This window comes from Cetorhinus maximus, chromosome 10, assembly GCF_964194155.1.
Source record: "Cetorhinus maximus chromosome 10, sCetMax3.hap1.1, whole genome shotgun sequence".
NCBI lineage: Eukaryota > Metazoa > Chordata > Chondrichthyes > Lamniformes > Cetorhinidae > Cetorhinus > Cetorhinus maximus.
Genome location: NC_135888.1, coordinates 79,765,579 through 79,780,109, shown reverse-complemented (window position 1 = coordinate 79,780,109; position 14,531 = coordinate 79,765,579). Strand labels below are relative to the sequence as shown.

The 14,531-nt window shown below is 42.2% G+C and overlaps 1 protein-coding gene across 1 annotated transcript in view; it reads right to left on the bottom strand.

The window, feature by feature from the left end:
- The window catches only part of reep2 (receptor accessory protein 2), a 140,137-nt gene that overhangs the window by 23,850 nt on the left and 101,756 nt on the right, over nt 1–14,531 (bottom strand). Inside the window, exons 3-6 of the mRNA XM_078550670.1 lie at nt 12,882–12,958; nt 10,695–10,815; nt 8,931–9,044; nt 1,867–2,014 (exon numbers count right to left, since the gene is read on the bottom strand). Of these exons, the coding sequence (XP_078406796.1) occupies nt 1,867–2,014; nt 8,931–9,044; nt 10,695–10,815; nt 12,882–12,958 (460 nt within the window). The remainder of the gene's footprint in view (nt 1–1,866; nt 2,015–8,930; nt 9,045–10,694; nt 10,816–12,881; nt 12,959–14,531) is intronic.

Genomic DNA, 14,531 nt, shown 5'->3' with positions numbered 1-14,531 from the left:
CAAGAATATTGCCAGGGCTTGAAAATTGCAGCTATGAGGAAAGGTTAGGTAGGCTAGGGTCGTTTTCGTTAGAACAGAAGAGGCTGACGGGTGACCTGATTGAGGTGTACAAGACTGAGGGGATATTAGGAAAAGGTTTTTCACCCAGAGGGTGGTAGGTGTCTGGAATTCACTGCCCGGATTGGTGGGTTGAGGTAAAAACACTCAACTCATTTAAAAGGTACCTGTATCTGCACCTGAAGTGCTGTAACCTGCAGGTCTACAGACCGGGTGCTGGAAGGTGGGATTAGAATGGGTGGCTAGTTTTTTCAGCTGGCACAGACATGATGGGCTGAATGGTCTCTTTCTGTGCAGTAACTTTTCTATGGTTCTATGGCACATATTTCTCCTATGTTCAGGAGCAGCATGTACCCTCATGGTCCTTGGCTGGAGCATCTGCTGGAGGTTGAATACCCAGAGACCTGAAATCAGGGTCTGGTGTGGCGCTCGCTCTGCCAAGGCGAAGGTCATTGAACATTTTATGGCACCAGATTAAATTCCTTCGGCCATACTTCATCTGCTGATGGCCTCTCCCTCACAGCCTCCAGGATGACCTTGAGGTAGGCATTAGAGAATGGGTGGCAGGCCCCTGCCTCTCCTTCTGACTCCCTGGTGCAACCATTTTTTTTTTTTCAAACGGCAGCCACAGCAATGGCTTTAAATGAGACCTCGCGCTTGCACAGTCCCGCCTCCATCCTGCACCCATGGCTGCTAAATGGCTGCCCAACCTGCCCTCCAGCCAATTAGAAGCCCACCTCCGCACAAATCGCGGGCCGCGACTACACCGCCCCTCTCCACCGCCCCCCCCACACCATGGCAGGATCGGAACCTGGAAACTATCTTGACACCCGTTTCCAGACCCCAGAGGGAAAATATTGTCCAATGTTTCAGGACAATCAAAGGTCATCAACCTGAAACGTTAACTCTGTTTCTCTCTCCACAGATGCTGCCTGACCCGTTGAGTGTTTCCAGCACATTCCATGTGTATAATCAGCTATCATTAGACATTCTCAAGACCGACCAGCTTCGGTTAACAAGATCATTGCTGCTGAACCTCATTAACACCAAAACCAGCCAATCATAAATGATTACTTGCAACCAACCTTATCAGATGCAGAGCACTCTGCCAAAGTGGTTATGGGGAGGAAAGTAGTGGAAATGGTTAATTAGCCTTTTCTGAAGGCTGGTGACTGTGTTGTGTTCGTGTGTCTTCTTACCAGAAGCCATTTCCATCCCAGTTACATTTTAATTAATGTTAAGAGCAGGCTGGATGAATTGCTGATCTGTACAGGGTCTGAGGGCAGGGCACTGTAGGTTGGCATATTGCTCCTCTAAGCAGGGTTTAGAAGCATGAGGTGGCCAGTGCAGACAAATCACTGTGTCTGAACCTCCAAACCTGATTGAAATAATAACAATGAATATAATGCCCACAATGAACTCATTAATTCATCACTGCACCATCGTTTATCAGCATACCTTGTGAGTGAACAAGAGGTTAGAACCTTAAAACAAAAATAAAAACAAAAAACTGCGGATGCTGGAAATTCAAAACAAAATCAGAATTCCCTGGAAAAACTCAGCAGGTCTGGCAGCATCGGCGGAGAAGAACAAAGTTGACGTTTCGAGTCCAAGGGTCATGAGGACTCGAAACGTCAACTTTGTTCTTCTCCGCCGATGCTGCCAGACCTGCTGAGTTTTTCCAGGTAATTCTGTTTTTGTTGTGAAGAGGTTAGAACCTGTTTCTATTTGTTGAATTTGTTTGCCCTTGTGGCTGATTTAATGACGACAGTAATAATGTGTATTGAAAAGTGATTGTTCGAAACTTACCAGGATCGTTTATCATTTCTGGGATGTTGCCAAAGGAAGTTCTCATACGGGGGTCAGTACTGCGCAAGTGGATTGTGTCTTCATCTCTGAGCAATGTCAGATCCTGCATGCTGAAACTCCGCAGCTTGTCTGAGAGCACTCCTTGACCCTGGGCAAAAAACGCAGATGGATGATTTTATCAGCAGGGTGAAATCTGACAGCAGCATCAAAATTAACTATTAAAGATGGTGAGTGAGGACACAACTGGGAGTTAGTCTCCTTGTCAGCCCGAAAGGCCAGATACTTGGCTCCCTTGAAATCAAAAGACATGTCTTAATTTAAATACTGTTCTTTTGCAAATCAAAATTCAAGACAGTTTTATCTATACTACTGAGCAGAGGTGAAGGTACCCTGTTACGGTTATAAACAAAAAGGCTTTAACTATGCAAAAGAGAACAAAGAACAAACAACAAAGAACAGTACAGCACAGGAAAAGTAGAGCATCAGAAATAATTGCTAATTTCTGAATTACACACTACAGATCAAAGAAATACACGATCTTGGGGCAGGGGGTGGGGTGGGACTTCACTATCTGCTTCTCTTGAGAATATTCAGGATCCTCAAATAGCAACCACATGCAAATAGCATGCCCCTTCTGCTAGTTAGAAGCTACAAGGGCACCTTGCGCCTTCATTGGAAGGTTGGAAGCAAAGATGTCAAGGAGAATACAGGGTTGATTTTCTGTCCACATGCTGAAATGACAGTGGGCTTTGCTGACCTGACTTCAGTGGATTTGATGAGAGTGGTTATATTGTGCCAAGCACACTCCTGGCCCAAATTAAGCTGCCATAGGGAACTTACTAAACAGTATTCATTAGTACAAGCTGCATAATTAGACAGGAAATAGCTTGAAGTGCAGCTGCTTACGCAAACCTCCAAACAGCTGTGACAGGAATGCTGAACAACTGCACTGTGCGTCAAGGGTGCAAAGCATCACCATCTTCTGAAGCTTCTTTACTGCTTATGAAGTAAGTGCAGTAAAGGAGGACTGCAGGGCAATCAATCAACAGGAGCTCTGTGTAGTCCAATCGCTGGTTGGTGGGCAGAGTTACAGTGGGTAAGAAAGAAGTTTAACAGTCCAATGATGTCTGTAATGATGAAGCTGGTCACCATTTCACCATACTAAGTAGACAGGCAAATTGTGTATAGCACCATGAGTTTCCACTTATCCTGTCTCACCATAACTTGTTATGAGACATGTGAGCGTCACTTTACATGTGAGACTACATGTTAAGATCTTACAAATCAGCTTTTTCCAGTGTTCATATATGTGTCCATAATGCAATTTATTACTACCGCTTGAAACTGCAATCACATTACCTTTTGGAAATGGAAATACACAAACCAACATTTCACCTATCTGCATGATGAACATTGAGTTACTCACATGCAAGATGGGATACTGGGCAGACTCTTGTGACTCTCCTGAAACTTCCCAACATCTGAACACTGGGTAATAGGGGACAAACCTTCGTTTTAGATCTCTGGGTCAGTTTGAACAGGCCATCCTCGATGTCCTTTGGCCTGAGAGTACAGATAAGTGGGTCTGTGTAAAGCGAGACTCAAAGCTAGTGCTATTCTGTTCCTATTTATCTTTCCCTTATTCACTGAATCATTCATTCACCTACACACATAGATTCCAGCGCACCACCATGACACATATTATTAGAGGTGCAATCGCTTTTAGAAGGGCAGATATATCGCAGACAGTTTTATTATTTATTCTGGGGACGCCCATGACATTGGGAAAGCTGCATTTATTGACCATCCCTAGTTGCCTCAAAAAATGATGTTGGATGTCTCCTTGTGCTGATGGTGCTCCCATTATGGTGTTGGGAATTCCAGAACTCTGACACAGGCAACAAAGGTGCATGTCTGAGTTATGATGGTGATTGCCCGGCAGGGGAACTTGCCGCTTTTGTCCTTCTTGGTGGATGTTAGACCTAAAGGTCCTTACAAAATTAGTCCAGTGAGCTCCTACAGTGCACCCTGTAGGCAAAAATAAATCTTGCCATAACGTGCTGCTGATAAATGGGGTTAATGTATAGGACAGAAAAAGTGGACTATCTATCCTCAATTGTGTGTCAAGCTTGTGCATTATTGCATCTGTACCTATCCAGGTAATTGGTGAGTATTCCACTTTAGTCTTATTTTGAGCCTTTCATGTGGTATAGGTTTTTGTGGTATTGAGGTGGTTCAGTTACCTGGCAAATGCTGCCCCTGCCCCCTCCACCTTCACCCACAACACACACCCCCCCGATCACCCCTCTCCATGATATTGATGTTGAAGCTCAAGGATGGGATATACTTATGTTTTTTTCGCCTTCCACATTTGTGGCACAAATGCTACCTGTCACCTGTCAGCCCAAACCTTAATTCAGGTACTGCTGTAGGCTTGCAAGAGCTGCTAAATTATCGGAGGAGTTGAGAATAGAGCTGAACGCTGCACTATACAACTTTCAGCAAACAATCCCATTCCTGACCTTGTAATCGAAACTATTCGTGAGACAGCTGAAGATAAATAGGCTGTGATAGCTGTCCTGATGAATTCTTTGAACAATATCCTGGGACTACAACAATTAGCATCCAACAACCATGGCTATCTTCCTTTGTGATAGGTATGACTCTAGTCATTGCAGAATTTTCCCTTTGATTCCCATTGACCTCAATTTTGTTAGGCCCCCTTGCTGCTACACTCCATCCAACACTGTCTTGATGTCCGGGACCATTACTGTCACCTCTCACCTTACATTCAGTTTATGTGTCCAAGTCAAGATGAAAGCTGTGATAAGGCCTGCAGCTGAGCAGTTCTGACAGAGCCTGAACTCAGTCAGCAAAGCGGTTATGGTGAATAGATATTGCTTGATAAAACTTATTGATGACTCCCTCATCATATGCTCATGATTGGGTGAAACCTGACTGGGAAGGGCTGGCAAGGTAATTGGCCAGTTTAAATTTGTACTTTGAGGATAGGAAATATTTGGGGGCACTTTTTTAATCAGCTGGTAGATACCAATGTCATAACTGCATTGGAATAACTTGACCAGAAATATTCTAGTTCTGAAGGTTAAATCGTCAGTACCACATTTAAGATGTTGTTTGCATCCCCAAACCTTTGCTACATTCAGTGTACTCAACCACTTCTTAATGTCACAGGAGTGAACCAAATTGGTTGGCATTTTATGCTAGTGGGGACCTCAGGAGAAGACCAAGTTGGAACATCCCCTTGGCAACTCAGATTAAAGATACCAATAAACATCTTAGTCTTGTTTCCTGCACTTACATGTGAAGCTCTGCCTTAGATGAAAACAAGCTGAGTATGGAGCCCTCTCTCCTGTTATTTGCCTGATTGTCTTCTACTATTTTTGACCAGATGTGATAGAGCTACCAGGCATTGTTCTAATGTGTCAGTTATGGGACCTAGCTCTGTCTAGGTGTTTTTGATGTTGATTATGCAACCCTGCATTATAGCTTGCCTAAGTAGGTTCCTCGATGTAAGGTATGCCTGATGCTGCCCTAGAAATACCTTTCTACACTTCCCAGTGAACCTAGGTTGGTCTTCAGGCGTGATGATTTTGGGGAGATGTGAAAGATGTGTCAGGCCAGGAGAACACAGATTGTGATGGTATACAATTCTGCTGCTTATAATGTTGGCCCACAGTGCCTCAGAGGTGCCCTCAGTGACAGACTCCCAGATCTGTCCTTAGTCCGTCCCAGGAGCACTGTTCTAATGTCATACAATGTCACTGAGGATGCCTCATTGTGAGGGCAATACATTGTGTCCACAAATACTGTGGGTGGTAACTCCTATCAATGGTATGACAGATGTTTCTATGACAAATAGGCCAGGTCAAGTAGATTGCTCACTTGCATTGGTTTCCTCAGCACTTGACACAGGCATAGGTTGACAGCTATGTCTTTGAGAATTTGTTCAGCTTGGTCAGTGGTGGTACTACTGAGTCACTTGGTGGCTGAGATTGAAGTCCCCATGTCCCATCCCCAACTTGGATTGCCTTCAGTGAAATAAGATATACCTATGAATGGTGATGAAGGAGTACAAGGTGTTGGCTGATGGATATGATTGTGAGTGCAACTAGATCAGCCTGTTTTATGAATGATCTGTGGGATAGCTCTTCATATTTGGGCACCATATGTTGGTGAGGAGGACTCTGTAGGGTCAACTGGGCTGGGATTGTCCAAATCTTGTTCTGGGTGTTGCTGGTAGGTCCATCTACTATTTCTCTTATGATCCAATTCTATAGTGATTCGTGTACAACTATGTGAATTGCTGGGCATTGAGAGTGGGACTAACGTTATGTGTTGGCCTGAGCGAAGTCAGATTGTCTCCATACAGAGTTAAGTGGGTTTTTCTAACAATCTGGCAGCTTTTATGGTCATTTCATCTGGTGTCAGCTCACAAATGATCAGATCATTGAATTCAATTTCACAACTTGCCCTGGTGAGATTTGAACTGACCGTTTCTGCCTTGCTAGCCCTGTACCATAACCACCGCCCTACTGTTTCAGTGAACCTTATCAATCACTCACAAGGGCTCCCAAGAAACTCACGCCAAAGCATCACTCTGTATTGTCTTCTTCATCAAATGCCAACACTTGTGTATCTATCCAGTGAGATTTAAATTGTCAAGTGAGGAGTGTAGACAGGTGATTGACAGAGCATAATTAAGAAGAGCAGAAATGATCAGTGCACATGATCAGGATGTGTCAGCTTCTGGAGGGTGTATGGAGGAGACACAGATGAGTTTATTGTCCGTCTGGGTGAAGTCGCATCAGTCCATTCAGATGACACACTGAAATGACAAGAACTGTGCTAGAAAATAGGTAGGATCAGCAAGTGACTTTGGCTACAGCAGTAGTAGGGAATCTCCTACCCAACCCAAGCTAGTAGGGGGACACCTCAGTGTCAAGAATCTCTCACTGACACTTAGCTGCCGAACACCTCACTTACCTCTGGGGAAGAGTAGGAGCTGAAGAATGGCATGTAAAGCAAATATAGCAGTCACCATCAGTAACAGGGCAATAAGCCTTATTTCAGAGTTATTTCATGAAGGTGTGGAATAAGGAGTTAACAAAAGAACAGACTGGAGTGCATGATGTTCCATTGTTACTGATGGGGAGACTTTGGAAATCATTGAAAACTTCCTATATCTCAGCAGCTACCTTTCTCAAAAAGACACCATCAAAGAGGAAAACCAACACAGAATCAGCTGAGCCAGCGCTGTCTGCCAAAAATTGTGCAACTGGGTCTTGGACAACACAGATAGCAATAACAGGACAAAGGTGTTGTCACCATCCTTCTATATGGCACTGGGACTTGGGTCACCTCCAAGCACTGGAGGATTTCCACCAGCGGTGTCTCTGCAGGATAATCAAAGTCAAATGGGAAAACAAATGAACAAACTCCAGCATCCCCTCCAAAGCCAATTCCTCATGTGAAGTCAGCTCCACTGGTCAGGAGATCACATTCACGTGCCAAATAATCGGTTCCCGGATCAGATCTACTTTTCAATCTTTTTAAATCTTTTTTAAGGTTGGAACCGATTTCAAGGAAGACAAAGAAAATGTTTTAGGGACACTCTGAAGGCCTCACTGAAAAGGAGACAAATTAATATTGGTGTATGGTGGGGACTTGCCACAAACTAAGCCATGTGATAGCACCTCACCCAACAAGCAGCAATGTAGTTGGAAACTGACCGCATAAACTCCGCTGTGGAGAAGTGACAAAAGCAGAAGGAAAGATAGCAGAACCCTGGCTCGAGACGCCCCTTCCTTGGGGAAACTCTTGTCCTCTCTGCCCAAAGGCCTGTAGCTCTAGGATAGCTTTCTGAGTTACCTAACAACACACAAATCGTGAAGCCTGGCAGACACCATCCTCATTTCGAGGGACTGACGAGGACAACAATGACTTGAGTTAGTGTAGAGGCTAATGTTGCTGAGTGTATTTTGGTCATGCACTATGCGTATATGCAGCCTCCTTCTGAGGTCCCCAGCATCATAATTGCCAGTTTCAGCCAATTCAATTTATTCCACGTGATATCAAGAAACGGCTGAAGGCACTAGATAGTGCAAAGGCTATGGGCCCTGACAACATTCCAGCAATAGTACTGAAGACTTGTGCTCCAGAACTAGCCACGCCCCTAGCCAAGCTGTTCAGACAGTGGTCAGACAGGGGAGTGTTTTCTCCCGAGATTTATTCAATTTGTATAGAGAAAATATTCCTAGAGAGATTGAAGACCTTCCTAGATTATTAGCTGGAGGTTACAATCTTAATAATATAAACACGCCAATAATGCCGTTCTTACTGCTGACTGAAAAGGAACTGCAAAGGATTTTGGATGGAGTAGTAAGTGAAAGCGAGAAGAAAGGGTTGAGCTTAAATTGTAAATAAACAAAATGTCCTGTAGTGTCCAAAAAGAAAATCACAGCAGAATGTAAGATCACAGTGAAGAATGAAAAGGTCACACAGGTAGACAAATTTTGAATCTGTCTGAGTTGGATATGTTGTTATCTGCATTAGCATAGTCTGCCTTTATCTCTTATGCCATTCCACTGTACCTCCCAGTCCTCCTGTTTTTATTCTGGGGGCAGGGGAAGAAATTAAGAAGCAGCAATATGAAGAGTTAACTTGTCTCTTCATCCAATCCAGCATTCCCGAAGTAGCATGATACCCACATTGACAGTTCCCTGTCCTTCATGCTCATTACGTGCAGGTGAAGCAGTAGTATTTTAAACTGTCATTAAAACCACTGTAGACCCTTAGTAGTTAAAGTGCTCATCATGTCTACCATGAGGGGCTTAAGTGTGTCTTTACATATTGCCCCTTCTGTAACATCCTTCTCCTGGAGGCAAGGTAAACACATGCATTGGGAATGGTCAGAATTAATTCATTTCTAGCTGGCAGAGGTTGGGAGATTTACCTCTGCAAGTTGTCCAGAGACAGAAGTGGTGCTCGACAATTAACTGACACTGTAGTAAAAATCCCAGGCTAAGAAAGCTTACAATTACCTTAGCTGCAGCAGTCACTGCAGCATTGGCAGCGAGATTGAGTCCACGTTTCCCAAACCGCATCATGGTCTCATAGCTGCGATCTTTGGCTTGGCTTATGTACTCATCAATTTCCTACAGAGGCAGACAGGAAAGAGAAGAATTAGAATGAAAAGGACCAAATTCTTGTTGAAATCTACAACACAAAGGTAACTAAACATGCTGCAGAAATACCAGCTTTAAATTGTTCATGGTTATCATGACTCATGTATTGGCCTAAAGAGCACCAGCACGAACAGCAGAGTCCTGTTTCAGCGCCAATGCAGATATCTTCATTCATTCATGTCAGAAACACTATTCTGTGTAACTTCTAGTGCATTTTTTGACCTCTGGGTCATTATTCCTAATATGTTTCCAAGGAAAGTATGGCTCAGAGTGGCTGGCTTGCAATTCTCCACAATCATCTGAAGGAATGCAGCTATAATACTTCATACTCTAGGAGTGGAAACAAGTGCATCCCTAGTGTAGCCAGATATAGCATAGGAACATCCATTTTAAGTTAAGAAATCTCAGCCAATCAACGGGAAAGAGAAACCTTTATTCCCGATAATTCCCAGTTTAGAAAGATCCTGTAGTTAACTTAGCAGTGGTGTAATATCGAAACTACCCTCAAACTGCCTGATTTTCAGACCAACTATTACTAAGTGGGCGAACTGCTCTTGTCCACTTTGCTGGAAGGATGTAATCATATGCCACACCTCGAAGGATGTGGAGTTACAGAGATTGTGCTTACTGAAAATCTATGTTCAGAAAATTCAATCAGGCAAATCGACATCAGAATCAAGAAAGTTAACTATCTCCAACAGCTTTTTCTAAGAAAGCTACAGATTCAGAAGGTAGCTGGCTCCCAGGTAATTGTACCCAAGGGGCAAGTCAAACATATTCATGAGAAAACCTGAGCATTAAAAATTAACATTTCGTTTTCCATCCACTCTTACTCTATAAGAGTCGCACATTTTCTTTGCTTATACATGGTCAGCTCAATGACTTGGGGATCATGTTAAGTAAATCTGGGTCAAATATGGGGGAAATTACAGTGAGAAGAATTAATAAAGCTCAGCCCCACTTGTCATTAACAGCGATGTCTCTGTTATAAAATCACAATCTACTCAACAATGGAATATTAGACTCTTGGCTGACAGAGAGGGAAAAAAGCAACACCTCTTGCTCAATACAGTGCAGAATGAATTGGATCAGTGACCTTGATGAAGACAGTCTACTCCATGCTGAAATTCTCTCTCCTTGACATTGAAGAGTTGAGAATAGATTATTTATCAATTGCAAACAACACCAAGAGGTGGCAGAGTTTAGGCCAGACATTTATATTTATGCCAGAAACACAAGATCTGCTGGAACTATACCTCAAAGAGTTTAATTAATCTCAAAAGGTTCAACAGCATTCATGGTAAACCTTCAGAACACTACTTCTCCAGCCTACGGAACTCCCTGTACAAACAAATCATTTTGAGGAAAGACAGATGGTGCTCACTACCCAGTAAATGTTGAAGATGAATAAGAAGCTCATGCATTAGGTCCTCATATGATAAATACAATCCAAATGATTAGATGTTGGGTGAAAATAAAAAAATAGATTTTAAATTACAAACGAATGATATCAGTTCCTAATAAGTTATTCCATAAAATGTTCATGGAAAGCTGCATCCTTAGCTCTCCTCTTCAGGTTAAGCAATAATAAAGGATATTGCCAAGCTGTATTAGTGGTACCTTCTCTTTGCTGGACAAGGTCGGGTGGACAAACTTTCTGTACAGGACACTGGAGCCTTTTGTGTATGGGGACAGCAGCCAGATAACAAAAGCTATCTTCAACTCAAAGTAAAATGGAAACCTATGGGAACAGAAGAGGAAGATGATTAAGCAGAGAGATTTAGTGATTAAAGAGACTCACTAGCTTGTATCCCCAAAACACTTCAGTCCTCTCACTCCATCTTCAATTCCTACTCAGTAAGCTTACAAAGAATGCAAGTAGAGGATAGTCACCACATGTCAATAAATACAACACTTTAGGAATGATTTTTTTCAATTACAATTTAATATTCAGTGCTTTCTGAGTTTTATATTTATTCGAGCAGCATCTGTATCACACCGATGTCAACTTGCTTTCTGTGGTTAATGAACTTAATCCAGGAGACTATTTCAGAATGAGCCAGTGTGTTCGAACAAGATGGCACTGGTGAAAAGAAAACTTAGAGCATAGAAACATAGGAAATAGGAGCAGGAGTAGGTCATTCGGCCCTTCAAACCTGCTCTGCCATTCAATATGATCATGGCTGATCCTCTATGTCAACGCCATACTCCCGCTTTCTCCCAATACCCCTTGATGCCTTTAGAGTCCAGAAATATATCTATTTCCTTCATAGATATATTCAGTAACTTGGCCTCCACAACCTTCCGTGGTAGAGAATTCCACAGGTTCACTGCTCTCTGAGTGAAGAAGTTTCCCTTCCTCTCAGTCTTAAATGGTCTACCCCATATCCTGAGACTGTGACCCCCTTGTTCTAGACCCCCTCCAGCCAAAGGAAACATTATCCAGTCTGTCCATCCCTGTCAGAATTTTATACATTTCAATGAGATCCCCTCTCATTTTTCTAAACTCCAGTGAATCCAGGCCTAGTCGGCCCAATCTCTCCTCATACGACAATCCTGCCATCCCAGGAATCAGTCTGGTGAGCCTTAGTTGCACTCCCTCTATGACAAGTATATCCCTTCTGGGGTTATATTTGCCACCCTCCAATCTACCAGGACTGTTCCAGAATCTACAGAATTTTGGAAGATGACAACCAACGCATCCATTATTTCCATGACCACCTCCTTTAGTACCCTGGGATGTAGATTATCAGGCCCTGGGGATTTATTGGCTTTCAGTCCCATTAATTTCTCCAGCATTATTGTCTTAGTAATACTAATTTCCTTCAATTCCTCCTTCTCACTAGACCCTTGGTTCCCTGGTATTTCTGGGAAGTTACTTGTGGCTTCCCCCATGAAGAAAGAACTAAAGTAGTTGTTTAATTGCTCTGCCATTTCCTTGTTCTCTATTATAAATTCTCCCATTTCAGACTGTAAGGGACCTACATTTGTCTTCACTAATCTTTTTCTTTTTACATGCTTATAGAAGTTTCTACAGTCCACTTTTATGTTCCTTGCAAGTTTACTCATACTCTATTTTCCGTCTCTTAATCAATCTCTTGGTCCTTCTTTGCTGAACTCTAAACTGCTCCCAATCCTCAGGCTTGCTTCTTTTACTAGAAACTTTATATAATTCTTCTTTGGATCTAATACTATCCTTAATTTCTTTTGTTAGCCTTAGATGGTCTGCTTTTCCTGTTGTGTTTTTGCACCAGAAAGGAATGTATAGAATGTATACATTTGTTCCTTAAATATTAGCCACTGCCTATCCACCATCATGCCTTTTAATGAAGTTCCCCAGTCAATCTTAGCCAACTCATGCCTTATTTCTTCGTGGTTTGCTTTGTTTAGATTTAGGACCCGAGCAGATGGCAGGAAGAATTATTTTTCAATACAAAAACGGATGGTCAATACTCAGAATGGTCTTCTGTGTAGGGCGAAGGACAAAAATATCTTACATTCATTCAAGAGACAGTTGTAGGATCTCGTGGGGAAATATAGGTCTTTTGTCTGGGCAGATGAGCTAAGTTGGGGTACAAATCCATCCCCATATCAACCTATTTCTCATCCGTCACCAGTGCAGCCTCTTCGCTGATGGGGGAGGGGGGCAGTGATTGACGGACAGGTTAACCAAAGATTAGAAAGAAAGAAAAATGTACACATAGTATATCCCTTAATGGAGCTGGTGAGATCTGATTATTTGTTTGAATAATATCTTTTATATGCAAGTTCCAAAACCAGTAGTACTGCGAAACAAACTTCACTCACCATGACAGGATTATGTCTGTGAGGGTCTCCGCTGTAGTAAAAAATGCAAATACAATCCAGTACATCATCCACTTCACCTGACAGAGAGAGAAAGGTATCAATGAGTAACAAATAGCCCATTCGGGATTAATTCCATATTAATCCTAACCTGCTGAATGAATAGAAAGTTCATTTAGAGAGAGTGATTCTCACCCTGTTAAACAAACAGCAATTTGGTACAGTTATATAGTGAGTAGTACTTGATCTGCTTATCAAACAGGGACTCTTAGACAGTTATACTGTAAGGCAATAAATGCAATAAATGGGAACTCCATACAGCTACAAGGTAAGTAATCCCTATCCTGCTAATTAAAACACACACTTTAACCTTAGCAAATATTATCTAATGTTATTACTTAATGACACCACCAAATTAATTTTAGAATAATTTTCTTCAAAAATGCTGCAATGGGCAAAGGTTCCCACAAACCAGAGCATTGTTCTTGTCAAGCTTTTAACTGTCTTATAACATGCAATACCCTTTTGCTGCCACTAGATGTCCTAAATTTGCCCTTCAAAAGCTTGAACTCAGGAACAAACAAAATTGATAGACAGGAGAAGGCCAGCTGGTCCTTCAAGCCTTTTCCATTTCCCTTCTTGTCCCGCTATCCTGATACATCTAAAACTACTGTGATGAGTTTACTTTCCCCAATCTATTAAATAACTTGAGGGTCATCCAGGCTGTTATTGGTTTTCAAATTTCACAGTTATTAAATAATTGAAGCACAATTACAGAGGTATCACAAATTTAATGTTGAGGGAGGTAAATAATCACAATAACCTTCGAAGAAAAACACTAAACTTTGTACTTCCATATAGAGTGAATTCAGCAAAAACTCCAGAATGGCTGTCAGACATGTTTAAACAGGTTCTTGTGACCTCAAGTGGCTGTGCTGCATCTCAGGTGACAATTGCTGCATTTGTCATTCTTCAGCCCGTTGATGAATACATAAGTAAAAGAAACCTTGCTTTCCAGGGAAAACCACCTCCGTTACTTTCCCCGTGGAAAGAAGGCAGCAGCATGAGAAGCAGGTGGTCTGCTTTCCAAAAAAGCTGCGCTTCACTAATGGCTCATGTGCAGTCACCAGGCCTCCTATGAAGGTTTTTGTTCCGTAAATGTGCAAATGGAGTCTGACCACAGCAACACCAGTGCATCTTAATACATCGTATCCTAGCAGCAGCCACACTATCTTCATGTTTTCACAGTCCATTGTGTCACGACTATTTTAAGAAGCAAACAGACTGGATATTTGGCTTTTAGTGGCTCAAGGGTTCCCAGAAATTAGACCAGAATTGGCCTGGGCTTTCTGACAGAATTATGTTTGCATGCTTTTTAATAACATTATTTACAATTTTTGGATTTTAACCCTGACTAGTGATATTATTGAAAATCCCCGAACAAAAGCCAGAATACTACAATAAAGCTAAGACAGCCATTCAAATTTTGCTGTAACATACAGGACTGAGTGGGGAACTACTGCTCTATAACTTTAACTAAATGTTATGAAATAATCTGTATCTGCTTTACTTTGACGTCTGTGCAGCAAGACGATAAATATGATCATCCAGAATTGTTGGCACAACAGAAATAGGAAAAGTAGCTCCTCTGTT